Here is a 15729-nt window from a genome sequence, read left to right as displayed (position 1 = left end):
CAGAGCTTGTTAAGCTCTTCAATTCCGTCATCCATACTGGCATAACACCGGAGGCATGGAGCAGAAGCGTGGTGGTATTATTTTTCAAAAAAGGCGATAATACGCGGCTTGAAAATTACCGCCCCATTTCACTTCTGAGCCATGTGTATAAGCTGTTCTCGAGGGTTATCTCGAATCGTCTCGCCCAAAAGTTCGATGACTTCCAGCCACCGGAGCAGGCCGGGTTTCGAAAAGGCTACAGCACCGTGGACCACATACATACGCTAAGGCAAATTATACAGAAGACAGAGGAGTATAATCAACCTCTATGCCTAGCGTATGTGGACTACGAAAAAGCCTTCGACACCGTCGAGACCTGGGCTGTGATGGAATCCATGCAGAGATGTCTCGTGGACTGCCGATATGTCGAGGTGCTGAGGTGTTTGTACAAGGCCGCGACAATGACCGTTCAAGTACAAGAACGGAGCACAAAACCAATCCAATTGCGTCGAGGAGTAAGACAGGGAGACGTAATCTCTCCGAAACTGTTTACAAACGCATTGGAGGACGTTTTTAAAACGCTTGATTGGAAAGGACGGGGATTGAACATCAACGGTCAGTACATCTCACACCTGCGATTTGCAGATGACATAGTCATCATGGCGGAATCTCTGCAGGAGTTGGAGCTGATGCTTAACGGCCTAAGCGATTCTTCGCGACGTGTGGGTCTCGGAATGAACCTAAATAAAACTAAAGTCATGTACAATGGCCTTGTTCTTCCGAGACCCGTGGTCGTAAATGGCGCTGCTCTCGAGGTTGTGCAAGAATACATATATCTTGGCCAAACCATCCAACTGGGGCGACACAACTTCGAGAAGGAAGCGAGCAGAAGAATACGTTTGGGCTGGGCAGCATTCGGGAAGCTACGTCATATCTTTGAATCGTCGATACCACAATCCACAAAAGAATTGACGTCGCGTGGCAAACGAATGCGGATATTATTGTAAAATGATTCAGGAAGCAGCTGACAATACGATACAGTGGATCCTTTTATGTGCATTCCTTATAGGAAAGTAAAATGGTTTTCCGTAATAGTTCATCATTCTTTATGTATTCGATATGAGACAGATATATTATTTGTAGTATTTTGTAGTCACTAAGAGCTTTTACCATTATAAAAATGACTTCTTCTGGGGCTTTATAACCAAAGGTCAAGAACGAAATCCAATTATTGAGGCATCACTGTTTGTCCGTCACTAGGCTGTATCTCATGAACCGTGATCGCTAGAGATTTGAAATTTTTACAGACGATAAATTTCAGTTACCGCTATAAAAAAGAAGAGTAGACGAAGCTAAAACAAATTACTACTCAATTTACTGTTAGCAGTAGTTGTTCGGAAACCTCTCTCACTCAAACTGTTAGCAAATTACTCAATATTCCATATTTATTTTGGTTGTTCATCACTTGCTATTATAGTTCAAACGTTTGTCAACTATAAATTACTATTGATCGACGTTTTATACGTATGTAAGGGCTGAGTTCAGTTATGGTATAATTAGATCTGAACGAGTATCGAGTAGCTGACTGGCCGACAGGAGGCCAGTTAGCGAGTGTATTTTTGGATTGTTTTTAAAAGATCTCTGGCTTCAGACAAACTACGCTTTGGCCGCGCTCGAGGTCACCAAAACATTTATAAACTCTTCAATTTATAATTCATCTCATTTTAAATTTTCAACAAATATATAAATGTAAGCTTCACTTGACGTTTTGATTATCTATGTGTTTACACGGCTTTATAGCTTTGTTTGGGTCAAAGTACTCATAATACAATACAAATACCCGTCTCTCAGTTATGAAGTCGACTTAGTTGTTAGGATGCAATATTCAGTAATAAATGGCGTGGTGTGACAAAATGGCGGCCCATACAATTCCGATACCGGTTAAGTGCGGTTCTCACTTAGCCGGGAGTTGGGACACGCGCGAATAATCCAGTTTGCGACAACGTTTGTGTATTTGTAAGATTTCCAAATGTGGCTGTGGGTCAACGTTCCACATGTTGGAATGGTTCACATATAAGCCGATTTGTGCTATTTGCTTAATAAGATAGAGAGCTTATATGTAATGCTAGTATTCCGCAAATCGTTTCGCGAATTTGCTGAATGTTACCTGATCATTCTAAATTAGAGCTGTCTGAATACCTGTAACAAACTTAGTTATATTCGTAGACCATTCCAAAGCACCCTGTCTGTGATTTAGTGACCCATTAATTGCATTGTCTGAACATTTCTATGAGTTAGACCTGAATAATATCGAGGTTTGTTTGGTCACGCTTCTTGGTAAAGTTTTGTCTCGGACATGACCTTCATTACAAGTCACTGAACTCATTTATTTAGCTAGCACAGGGATTACGAACTTTTCCTCTAGAATAAACTGCAATATCATGAATATAAAAACAAATGTAATACCTTTGTACGGCGTTGTTATAGTGTTGTTGTTATTATTTTCATTAAAGTTATTACACAGTTGAATTCTCATGAGTGATGATTGTTAGTTTTCAGAATATATAAAACTGTTTTTTCATCAGAACCAATTATTTTAATTATCTAAAAGTTATCACGTCTTTTCTTTTGGATATAGTTTATTATACGCACAGGACATAAAGTTTTCCTAAAATGTATTTGATTGGCTCTAACACCTATCACCTCTATAAAATAAAACTGTTGCTGTCGTATAAGCGGGATGCCTCTTTACGCCGTGTATTTCTTCGTCTCGCTCTTTTATTACATATTGAAGACGTTCTAAATACCTCGTCGGCCCCTATCTCCGACAAACTTCAGCGCTTGTCTGTCTAATATCTGGTGTGAACAGTCAGTTCATGTCGAGATATCATTGTCATATATGAAGGCTTCCATTGTTTACTACCTGTCTACCCTTGTGACGTAGAGTAGCGTGAAGATATGGGGTTCATAGATAAGATACACCTATATGTTTGAATTGAATTGTGTTGTACGGTGCTCCGGGTTCTGAATGACAGGTTTGTATACGTCTAAGTATTGGGGTGATGGTTTCTTATTGGTGTATGAGTGTTTTAATACAATGTTTATTTTTAAATTTGACTCTACTTAGAGTTTGCTTTTTTTTTGTACGTCAAAAGCAAAATACCTGATGCGAAAGACACATTTGTTTGTCAGTTGTCTTCTTTTTGTAGTTGTACCAAAAGTTATTTTTGTATGCATCAAAATGATTAAGATACGGAACAATAAAACTGATAAGATTATTACATTGTTCTCTGACGTATTATTTATTTCCATATTGATAATATAGTAACGTTTGATAAGTCTAAAACCCGAATCTGTGCGAACGACCTCGGTGACACACTTCGTTCAGAAATGCGTTTTATTTGCTTCTGGCTTGTTTGTTTGGATTTAGGAAGTCGTAAAATGTCTGTAAAAGGATTACCTGAAATAAATAGACGTCAATTTGTTCTATAGATATGTTAATAGGGGTCAAGATATGTTGGTCTTCTCTCTTTTATTGACAGAAAATGGAAAGCGTATTTGCTAGGTAAGGTAAACCATCCATATGATTCAGGCATTTCTAGTTATATAACATGTCTTGATTAATAGTAATGATTGTCAAAATTCTCTAATGACCATCTACAGATGCTTTGTGGTCACTTTCACATTACGTTAGAAAGGATCATGCGACCACGCAACTCAGCTCCCTCGCACTTAGTCTTGCAAACTTTCTAAACGCTTATTTCAACTGTAAATAAATATTGCCGGTTAAAATAGTCTTATAGTAATGAATTAGTTTATTCTGCAAATAGCTTAAATGTTATCACTATTAATTACGTCTCAAAAAATCGATATTCTAAAATGATTATCCTGAGAAGAGACAAACTCAGGGGTCATCGCGTCTTTTTAAGTCCTGTCAAAGTAGTGTTTTCATTATGAGTAAACAAATACAAGGTCCTGGGCTGGCTTTTGTGTTAATTTATTTTAAAATGTAATTGAAATATTGTGAAGTTTTCTTTAACCTGAGGACACAAATCTGAGACAATGTCTGAATCTAAAACAATGGCATCAAAAGTAGAGTAACAGTTATGTTGTCATTGTGAAATTTTTAATTTACTTCCAGCAACGGTTACCATAGTAAAAACTCCCATAAAACTTTTATTACAACAGACAACCCTTCAAATTTAAGTATTACGAGAAAACATAATATTTTGCTTGCGTTGCGTGTCTCTCTAAAATTAATGAATTTTGAAGTTGATGAGAACATAAAGATGGGTGTACGGCTTGTAGCAAATAAAATGCGGGTAATAAATAGTGACCCTTATTAATTATTATACAAGCTCAACATGAACCCATATCTTCACTTAATTGCTTAATTAGTAGATTGGTTGTTATTCTTATAAAACCAGTTGTTCCTAAAAGCCAATATTTCAGGCTTTTACATAAGTCTTTTAAAATTTTCCGATATTTATAGCCTGTCCTAAGTTATTGTTTAGCTCCAGCTCACCGTCCTTCACGGGTCCCACCTGTATTTTAAGGTTTCCTTATTAATTGTGTTCTCAACAAAGGTGAGGAAGAGGGCTTGTTTATTAGTGTCATGTTTCACGTGAATTTATGCCATGATACTTATTACTTGAAGAATATATTTTCTGGGAAAATCGACTGCAATTTTTCTTAAGTCCGTCGTACGCTCGCCGAAACATTAATTTCGCAGGTATTCAATTTTTTTAAGCTTATAACTTAAAACTGGTATTAAAAAGGATATAAAAAACCTTAATTTACTTCACAAAGCACTCAGACGGATAAAAAAGTCAATAAAGTGGGTGTCCAATGAGATAAGTCGGTTCGATGGCCCGTGACACCGCCGCGCGCCGCACCGCCGCGGGCCGCGCTGCCTTGCCGGTGCGTTGACGCTACTCCACATGTTCTCAGCAAATACACAGCTGCTAATGACATTTGTTTAAGATCACACTTAACGTCTGATGGCCACTGATAACGCGTAACTGGTACCTGCTCGTAATATCTGATATCAAATGTTTCAAACAAAATAATGACTTCATCTTGCTGTTAGCTTTAGTCTTCACATCTTTTTCTAAGGCTTTTGCTAAGTCTACTAGCGGACTTGGGGAACTTTGTACCGTCTGGATTAATAAGTATGCTCTTTATCATTCAAGTTTGATCAAACTACACACCGAGTGCATTTGATTAATTACGGTTAAGCATTTTAGGAGCCCATCTCGGACAAACAACGTGACGCGTATCTTATACAAAGCGTACATGTTTTATCATTATTTACAATAAACATTGGTATTCTACCATATCAGTCCCAAATAAGACAGATAATGTCGATATCATACAAAGTCAAATTCCTCCCGTCTGAACCTATATCCCGTATAAACAAATCCGGTCAGTAACCCACTAGGCTATCGCGTCATATGATACGAGACAATAGCTGATAACACAATTGTGAAAGATTTTTTTGAAAGTCAAGTGGCTATTGTGTCTTTAAATAAATATCTTTATAGATTCTATCACCTGCTTGCGGTTATTAACGTAATAAATTTATTGTTTTTCAATTTCAATTCAACATTTATCGAGGGATGTGTCACTCGCATGTTGGTTATTCTGTTTTAGGAGTTATTCTGACTACGTTCAGGAAATATTGATAAAACTACTTTTGATAGAATCGAATTAATCATAAGGTCGAGACGGGCGTGATTTTTTGTACTCATTTTATTTCGAAAGCTATAGATATAGATGTAGGTATTTAATATTTCAATCAGCCCTTATCAAATCAAAACTCATGTCGGGTATTCACTTGTCTACCTAGAAAGGAAGCCGTAATTTTAAATGACACTTATTTACTTGATTTCGTATTGCACAATATTTAGTGACTAAGATTTATTTATGTTCGAAGCCGAGTTGCGTTGCAAATGAATGAAACAAATGTTCTTTTCTTAGATAGTAATCGGTTGAGTGTAGGTACTTCACTATATCATATTCGCGTAATCTATAACAATTGTATTATCATAGTTTCTAACCTCAAAGCCTTAATACGTAATAAATGAACAACATTAAAATATATTTTTAGAAGTCTTCGATTTTTGAGATCTTTTGCTAGTTTTTTAAAATTGCAGCTGTAATCATGAAACCTTTGTTTATTTTACTAGATGTTTCGTAACATCCCAGTCACGTTAATATGACAGGTTCTAGCTCCACGTCAGTTAGAGCTCGCCTCGTTCCACTAATGATACATTAACACACGCTCCATGCTAAGCATGTTGTTACAGCGAGCGCCGAGGACTTCCTAATGACGGTGGCAACGTCACACAAATAATAATAACCGAGTATCCTAACGTACGTATAAGAGATAACCAAGAATGTTAGGTTAAATGTTTCCTGGATACTCGGCCTACGAAACTATTTTTCATGATCGCTATAACGTATAAAGCAACCGTTTTCCCACTTACCATAATAAAAGAATATGAAGTCCCATATCAGCATAGTGCGGCAACCCGTGTGAATCGTGATTATGCCAATATTCCTCCAATATTACATAATCTCGGCAGCGCATTACCAGTCCCCGTATCATCTCGTACGTTTCAACAATTCCCTACATCCGCTACATCCGTTCTCGCAAATCCCTTCAGATTTACTGCTTATCGCATTACCGTAGGCTTGACGAAATTAGTTACACATCCGACGCTTCCATGTCACCTAATGGTTCATTCATTGTTTATTCAAGTTTTATTTTGCCCTTGAACGATAACTCCAAGCTCCTTAGAAGTTTCATTAATGAATTATACTTGCTGAAAACAAATATAGGAGTGATGCGATACTCTTTTCACCACTGTCGAAATCGCCGAGATAAATCTCTTGTCTCAAGGGCTGAAGTGATGAGTGTAGCCGAGGTACCGACTTAGTAACGTCGTGTTTGTCACAGACCCTTATCCGTGCTCACTGATTTGTTTCCTCGTGTACGCCATAAATGAGGAAGCGAACTGTAACGCAACTCGTATTGTATAGGTTTGAGGATGTGCGATAGATCCCTGATAGACGCCTATTTTGAGAATGACATGTTTTGTTGAACCTCTGCGATGTTTGTTTGTGTCAGACGCGTTATCTATTCTGCGCAGTCGAGTGTTTCTATTGTAAATGTTATAAGTGGTTTCTTAATAAATAGGGCTTAGTTACGTCAGCGTCAAGTGCAATCCACTTCGAAAACACACAGACGCATAATATTTGTTTTGTCTAGGTCTAAATGTCACCTTGTATTTAGTTTTGTATCGAAAGTATTTGCAAAAACTGAAACTAGCCACCGTAATGCGAGGGAAACCGTTTACGCTCGTAAAATAGTATTCAGTCACAGGTGATCATAAAATATTGTAGGTCGGTCGTCGAACCGTCTATTTTGGTCTGAATGACGTCCCTAGCAGGAAACGTGCCTAGTAGGACAGCGGTGTGGCGACACTACTGTATCCAGCGTTTTGCCGACAAGGCCGATGACATTACTCGTCTAGTAAACTGTTAATACACTAGTGGATACAGTATACTAGGCGATTGCTTGTTTCTAATGATCTTTTATAGGTTGCTCTTTTAGGATCTTCATCACCAGGGTCGCCTAACAGTAGTGAAAGTGGTCTAAATGCATTCTTTCTTAGGTATGCGGTACATCTTTAGAATATAATAAAGAGCCTTATTCCGCACAAATAAAATATTGCCTTACCAAAGTGCACACTAACATTGATGATTCTAGAACGCTTCAACAATAAAAAAATATGTACGATGCTATGTAGAGCCAGTACACATACCGACACACATTTGCTATGCGGGCCGATGACGTCAGGAATGTGCACCGAGCATGCGCAGTTTACACGACCGAAGATATACGGGTTACAGCACACGTCGAACTCGACAGAACTATCATTAACATGACTGAATAATTATTGTGCGTCTGTCGATGGAATCACGAACTAATGTAAGCTCAGAAAAACTGAATTTATCCCATTGGCTAAGAAAAGAATTCTCTCTCATCTTTGAAGTTCAAAATTTCTATTGATACGATTAGCATAAGTCTCTTTTTGATGTAGGCATCGTCACTTCAAGAAAATCCTAAGAATTTAAGACCAGTTAACATTTATTTAAAGGTTTTGTAAATTTAAAATTGTATGAAGAGTAAGACTCATAATTATGATAATATTAGTAGTCGAGTGCAGCTCAACAAGCGCGTTGTGTAACTGTCCGCCATTGTTGATGGCCCCGCCCCCTTTGTGTTCCACGACGATTTCATGGGTTTTTCTCCAGCACCACACGCAATGGGTTTCTGTTTGATTCATGAGGGAGCGACGTATTTATCTTGTGAGACATTGTTCACACTAATGGATGTGCGGACTTTCCCTGGAATTGATATTTTTAATTCTCCCTTTTATATGTCCATAATAAAATCGAGTTCTTGTGACCTTTTGAAAAGATTGCGACTATGTTGCCAACGTCCGGCATTTGTATTTAAATTGGAATAGCAAAGTCTGGTTTGAATTAATACTAAGTTAAGTTTTGAGGTCAGTTGGACGTTACTATCGTTCTGGCAATTTGCAATTTACAGTTTTAATAAACTTAAAATAGAAGTTTTGATAAGATCTTCATTCATGAAGTTATATCAGTTGTTCATGATCGCCGTGTCTGGACGAACGCCAGCCGAACTTTTTCTACATTAAAATATAAAATCTAATTGTAGAAAGATTTTAGTGTTTGAATTTAATGTTTTATTGCTATTTTGACGCTTAGTATAATAAGTTTTATTTCCCATTTTTTGTAGCATCTAAAAACTCTTTCTTTCCTAACTCATTTCTAATAATAGGATCAGATTAGACTACTAAAGATAAACTCGTATTCTGTTCATTAAGACGCCTATATTTAGCCAGTATATCAGTTTGAGCACAGGTCTGTGTGTATTTAACAGGCATTCATCAACTGGCCACGCGATAACATCGTCCATTGTGCATTACTGTGATGAGGTAAATATTCCGCCGACGTTATCTGATTTCAAATAATGGACTATACTTTATTATGTACCCTCGCTGTTTACATTGCGTAATGTAGTAGTTATTTTTGTCATACATTTATACCAATATTCACTCAAAGTGTAACTGGTAAATTAGTAATATTTTTAGCATCATGATGGATGTACTGCTGAAATCTCCAGGTCCAACTATACTCAAGTGATGCCTAGGGCGCTAAACTCTCGACATTCCGTACAATGTTGGACGAAACCAAGAAACCAATCATAATAACTAACCCGGGCCGGGAGCGGACACAATCCGCACAATGAATTTCTCCACTGAAAGCAATAAATTTAAATCCAATCTAGCAATGTGGTGGCTCTCACCACAATGCACTTAGTCAATGGGTCTACCAGGGATGTACGTTAATACATAAAGATTCTTCCCGTTTCAAAGAAGAAATGTACTAATGTTTCCACGTGTAAGGCTGCTCAAGGTTTTTTGATTATTTGAAAATATTTTCAAGTTTTTTGTTGAAAAACTGGACTTGATAAACTAACTTGTTTCTGTTTAAGCCTTTAAAATCAGAACTGAGATAGAATTCATGCTTTCTCCATTTATTCTCGTTGATTTCTAATAGTCAACAAGGATGATATCATAGTTTCAATCAAGTAAGACCGTAGACCGTAATCTTGTGATAAATAAAAATATCAACTCTATAGTAATTAAAAGTAAAGATGTAGAGAACTAGCGGAGAGTCGCTAAGTGCAATCAATTCAGTACTGAAGTTGCCACTTTGTCAAGTTAGTGTTAAGTAAGGCTGAGTCGTGGTACATTGTACAGATGTTTTGACTTCAGCTTGCTTTGTTATCCAATATTGATCTATCTCGTTTCCTCCCATCTGTTCACGAACAATTAAATTAAACTTGAAAATAAACAGGCATAAAGTATTAAATGGTCTTGAAATTTTGAAACTCAGAGCTTTTGCAGTACCAATTTATAGATTAGACGACACAAAAAAAAACCGTTTTAAAAAAGTGCCGCATTTTCTATAAAACTTAATTTGTATGCTCCAGAAAGAGTAACCCAGCTTACCCGAATCAATTCGTGCCAACGACTGTTTTTAGAGAGAATTTTAAAATAACATTTTCCAGAGCTTTCAATTAAATGGTAGGTCCTTAAAGCTGACCTCAGCGTGCTTGCTATTGATTATTGCCAGGCCTGGCTGGTAATCCGTTTTAGTGTTCCCTCGTTAGTCGCCGCACTTAGCCCTAGATCTAGCCTCACTGGAATCGATATTCAATTGGAACCAGATATACCTTACAGGTTTTTTGGTCAAATAAATTTGTAGAGCTAATTTTGTACTATTAATATTGTTTATTGCTTCCAAAATAGGGTAAACACTTGGTACATAATTCATCAACTCGTATTTTGAAAAAGCTTTATCTTGAATTATTAAACAATGTTTCTAGGAATGCTCCAAACCATTGTAACCCCTCATGGTTTTGTTTTGGAAAATCCCTTTATTAAGTCCCCTAACGTTAAAAAATAAAAGTAATATGTCGTGTCGTATTTTGTGGTTCAGGTTGGGCGCCCACAGTCATAATAAAAGATTTAAGATTGTAATTATAAAAAACGTAGGGTAAATATGTATATTGGACGGTTGACGATATTTTATGTCATTAAAAGCACTCTTATCTTTACATAACAAACGTAGCTGCGGTGTTATTTATATGGTAATATTAAGTTGCGATAGTTCTGTCACGAACCGTACATTATTTAGATTGAGTTCAATTCAAACCCGAAACTTGAAGTAATAATATAGATGGATGAGGATGTATCCTCAATAGTAACATTGGCGAGGTTTCTCAACGTAATAGCGGCAAGTTTGTTGTTCAAACAGAACGTGTTCGGCCAGCTGTGTCGGATCAAGCTGATGCAGGAACTGGTATGATTACAGATATTGCTGCGGTACTGACAGACAGATCATAAATAAATAAGCAAGTGGTTACTTGCTTAATCTCACAAATATATAGGTCACTTGTATTTTCATTCTTCTGACTCTTGGTAACTTTACAAACGTTGTGTCAACATCTCTTTTTATTAATTGCTAATACTATAAAGTCGACTCGTTAGTTTTCAGTGAGTTTCTCGCAAAAAAATGAAACGTCATTATAAGCTTTTTTAAAACAACGAGTAAAGCTAACTGCCTTATACAGCCATACTAGCAGAGTATATTACTTACACCATAAAACGGGTATTTCTACTGAATTAAGAAAATAAAGCACACTAACCAAGCACCCTAGCCGGTTCTAGCCACAGACTTTCGCCATCTTAGATCTTATTAATTTTCTTCCACACATACATTTGTGTATATGAAACCGACTGATTGGTCTTCGGGTCGCTGACGGAGTTTATAGATGATTATAGGTTATATTTGCAAGTTATAAAGCTGTATTAAAAATGGAATGTTCTTTTAAATATTGTGATTCAGCTGCTCTAAAGAGTTTTCATTAAAAAAGGTTTTCTTCAAATATTTGTATGAAGTGAAAAAGTTGTAATTAAACGCTCTATATTTACTTTCGTCCTTTGTTGAAGTCAGATGTAATCTTTCATCTCAATTCAGATTATTCCTTTTAAATGAATTCGGCGACTCATTTAAAATTAACTCGCAAATACATTTGAAGAGTTTTATTCATTCATTCACTTTATCTTTGATATTTATCATAACTTGTATTTAATGAGACGTAGTTCTAAACCATGATATTAAAACTCTTTATTGAATTATATCTTGATTTCCGTCGTTTTCCTGCCGGCTTCCCCTCGCCACCGATTGCCGAGAGCGGCAATTATTACCGATGACTTGGCTTTTATTGGTTTTCCTCAGTTCGATACCTACGCCATCGAGAACTATTTCAACTTTTCAATGGTTAACGAATCGCGATCGGGTTTTTTAAGGGGAGCGAAGTACTGCGACTATTGCGGAATTGTAAGTTTTTCAATTGTCCACAACATTTCGAATTGCAATACAAAATAGTTTAGATCTAATATGTTTTAAAATACACAAAGAAAGCCAAGTCAATAGCCAATATCTACCTCAATATATCTGCATTTTCTATTAATTTCATGCAGAATTACATTCAAAAATATATTTCTTTAAATTATATCGGGGTCTGTGATATCTTTGAATCTTTTACCGCTTTAATATTTTCGTCTTAATTTCTTATCAATGTTTTTGAAGAGGGATGACTTTTGGGATGATTACGAACAACCTTCCTCTCTATTGTCATATAATGTTTATCTTTGATCTGCCGGTTCACATTTAATTGTTTGTAAATTATATACGAATACAATTTTGTTACGACATGTTTCTCGGCTTCGTCGCTATCCTTGGCCGTATTTTAAACTATACGTGAATACGTTTTTTTCCTAACATTGCTACATTCGGAGGTAATTCAAATGAATTACTTGTAAATACCTAAGAACATGTATGTACATGTGTGTTAGTCACATTGAAACAATTTAAAATGGCAACATACTTGTAATTTTATTTTATTTTAAAGGCAATTTGTACTAATAGTTTTTTGTATTTTTTCAGGTAAGCTAATTGATGAGTTTTGGAGTTTAGTTGGTGATATCTCGTAAGTAAATGAAATATGGAGTTTATATTAATTTAAACATTTTTAGATTTCTGATGAATAATATTATGGTCAATGATAACAGATTTATCACTTTTTATTTTAATTACTGTCAAAATGTTATCGTTTTGATATAGACACAATTTATTTTGCAACTTTTTATTATAAATGATTAACTACTTTTACGGATTTTATCGCGAAAAGTAGTTTCATTTCAATGTCTAACATTCGCGTAAACCTAAGAAACCACTATATAAATGATTAGTCAACAAGTTTAATTTTACTAATCATTCCTTACCTTCAATTAATCGTTGAAATGGTACCCTAACATCTGAACTCACAAGGCCAATGCCTCTAAACCGAGTAGGACTACAATAACACACAGTATAAAACATTATAACGAATAAATGATTCACTCATGATCTCATCTCCCTCACAATACTGCACATGGCGTAAAGTAATCAGCTCTTATGTAATCATACGCTGCATATTATAATCATTTATGATTTGTCACACGACCAACACCTAATGCACGGTACTGTCCTCTTGGTATTGTAGTCACAGCTACTGAACAATATGTCGTCCTTAGTTGACAATATGTTGTCTTTGTCATCGTCATATGGAGTGTACAGGCAAAGACACGTTTTGTAACATCAGATAATCTAGCTGGGTATTTTTAAATAATAATATAATAATAATTTATTGTCGCAAAAATACAGCTCTGAAAAACTTACAACTATTACATGTTACATCTAACATACTAAGTAGGAAGCCTCTGCCGCCGAACTAGGTGAAATACGAATGAAAACACTCTAATTCTCCGATTCGAACGTGAAATATTAAATTCATCTGTAATATTTATTTAGAAAGTAATAAATAAGTATGTTTATCAGTTGTAGTACTCCTAAATGAAGCTTTTCTTAGCTTGAGAGTAGATGGCGTGAAATTGTTAAATATATTGTATTTATACATACTTTAGTGTCTGTTCTCAGTTCGCTTATTTTCTTAGGCTAATGAGACAGTAAGCCGACTTTAGGTAGACTAAGTAAAGCCTAAGTACTTCACTAAGTATTTTATAATAGTTACTCAGCTATGTTATAGATTTTCGATAAAACTCATTGACTCTTCGAAAGCTAATTCAATTAATTTATCTTTGATATCTATCAATTTTACTCCCACGTGCAAGTAATATTCTTCTATGCTTGCTACGTTCTCTGCTTTTTTTTCAATTATTGCGAACCCTCAAAATTCTCAAAATCAAATTCTGAAACCCCTAATGCGGTTCACGGAATACAAAAGAAGTTCTACTTCAAAAGTTTTGACGGCATACTAACGGAATAAAATGCTGTGACATACATTAAAGACAGACAGACACCATGAATCCGTTGTATATGGGTTCCGTTTATTGCCATTTGGTTACGGATTTCTAAAAATAACGAGACTGACTAACATTTCACAAATCGTCTATAATATTTGCTTGGAATTACCTGACCATATCTATTTAATCGAATCGTTCGATACGATGTCAGTATTATGCGCTTCTTTACCTGTTATCACTTCCTGTTTGTGTGATTGTAGATAATGTACTAATGATTGTTACAATGTGTCATTTATTTAAATCATTATCTTTCTGAGTTATTTAATCGTCTTTCATTATTTACTACCTTTTGCACTGAAGCTTGCAGTAGAGGTAAGTAAGCAACAAAGTAACACCCGCCGTAACTCAATTTATGTAGTAAGTAATGTAGTTACAAGAGTACTTTGTGAAAATCCCTGAAGATTCTAAGTTTTTTGTGTCCTAAAAACTACCTTACAAGTATTTTAGTAAAAAAATTTGGAGTTTTTTTTATCAGGTAGCTTAAGTTTACTGTATCCTTAATGTGACTTACTAAAACATAACAAAGCTTTATACCTAGACTAGCTATTGTCCGCGGGGCCGCCCGTTACAAATCTCAAATGATCCCACGGGAACATAAAATCGGGATGAAACTATCGTATGTGTTAATCCTAGTAAGTTTCGTCTAAATTCGTTCGGTGGTTTTGCGTAAAAGAGGAACAAACATACATACATACAAACGATGTATTCGCGATTATAATATAAGTAGCATTTACGACAATAGATTCCTACTCAATGTATCAGTATCGATATTATAACTTCAAATTAGCCTCTATACTGATACGCCTGATTAGTACATTCACGCCGCGACAGGCCACCTGTACTGTTACGTCACATTTATAATTACGCTGTGATTCATGTTGTTTGTTCATTTCTCTAAAACTTAGACGCAATTAGAGTGATAGGTGGCTTTGCATGTTTGACGTTTAACTCTTCGTTGTCATTTACGCTACAGAAAGTGATAAAATGTTGTGTTTGCTATACATTGTAAGAGGATCATTCATTTGCCTATTGGTCGTGTTAAATGATGTAAAAAATATAAATAAATACTAAAGCATTATGACTGGCCTGTTGTTCTAGTATTAAACAGCCCTGACTTCTGTACCAGATGACTTAAGTTCCATCTCCGCCCAGGTTTTTTTTTTGCGATAAGCGCAAAATTTTTTCTTTGTCCTACTACTTTATCAATGATATGTATGTATAAACTGGCCATGACGTGTCTTTTACTGTTTACAAGTCACGACAGTGTACTCATAACGTACATCTTGCTACATCTTCATCACCCTATGGTTGTCTGACAGAGAAAAACTTAGACATTAAGTGCACCATTCACGTAGAAGAACAGTAAATAAATAAATAAATGCAAATAATAATTAATCATTAAGTCGCCATAAAGTCTCTTGGTGGTTTTATCATATTACAGTAAAATCGCGATAGACAGATAAAGGAGGTCTGAAGTTAAGTTGATTGTCGATGAAGTATCCTCTTCAGACACGTCTGGAGTATCTCATTATCACATTAAAAGTCCCGTCAACCACTCACAGCTATGCTAGTGAGGTAAGCAAAGCCTCCGTCCCACTTCTAGCAGACGTACACTGGCTGTGAAAGGAGGTGGCGCCCCCTACGCTGAATATTTAAACGTTTATGAATAGGGAATTGAATAGGACAGCCGACCATGTTGTGCTAGGCAAAAAATGTA

The 15729-nt window shown here is 36.0% G+C and overlaps 1 protein-coding gene across 10 annotated transcripts in view; it reads left to right on the top strand.

The window, feature by feature from the left end:
* The window catches only part of LOC113498269, a 92100-nt gene that overhangs the window by 40443 nt on the left and 35928 nt on the right, over positions 1 to 15729 (top strand). Inside the window, exon 2 of one of the 10 annotated variants that reach the window (XR_003400972.1) lies at positions 12595 to 12647. The exons of 8 other annotated variants lie outside the window; for them this stretch is intronic. Coding sequence is in view for 1 of the 2 variants with exons in the window: in XM_026878224.1 (XP_026734025.1) it covers positions 12595 to 12637 (43 nt within the window). In the remaining variant the exon portion in view is untranslated. Of the gene's footprint in view, positions 1 to 12594; positions 12648 to 15729 lie in introns of those variants that run through there. One more of the 10 variants, XM_026878224.1, reaches the window with a different exon arrangement.

This window comes from Trichoplusia ni, chromosome 10, assembly GCF_003590095.1.
Source record: "Trichoplusia ni isolate ovarian cell line Hi5 chromosome 10, tn1, whole genome shotgun sequence".
NCBI lineage: Eukaryota > Metazoa > Arthropoda > Insecta > Lepidoptera > Noctuidae > Trichoplusia > Trichoplusia ni.
This window is presented reverse-complemented; position numbering and strand designations above follow the sequence as displayed.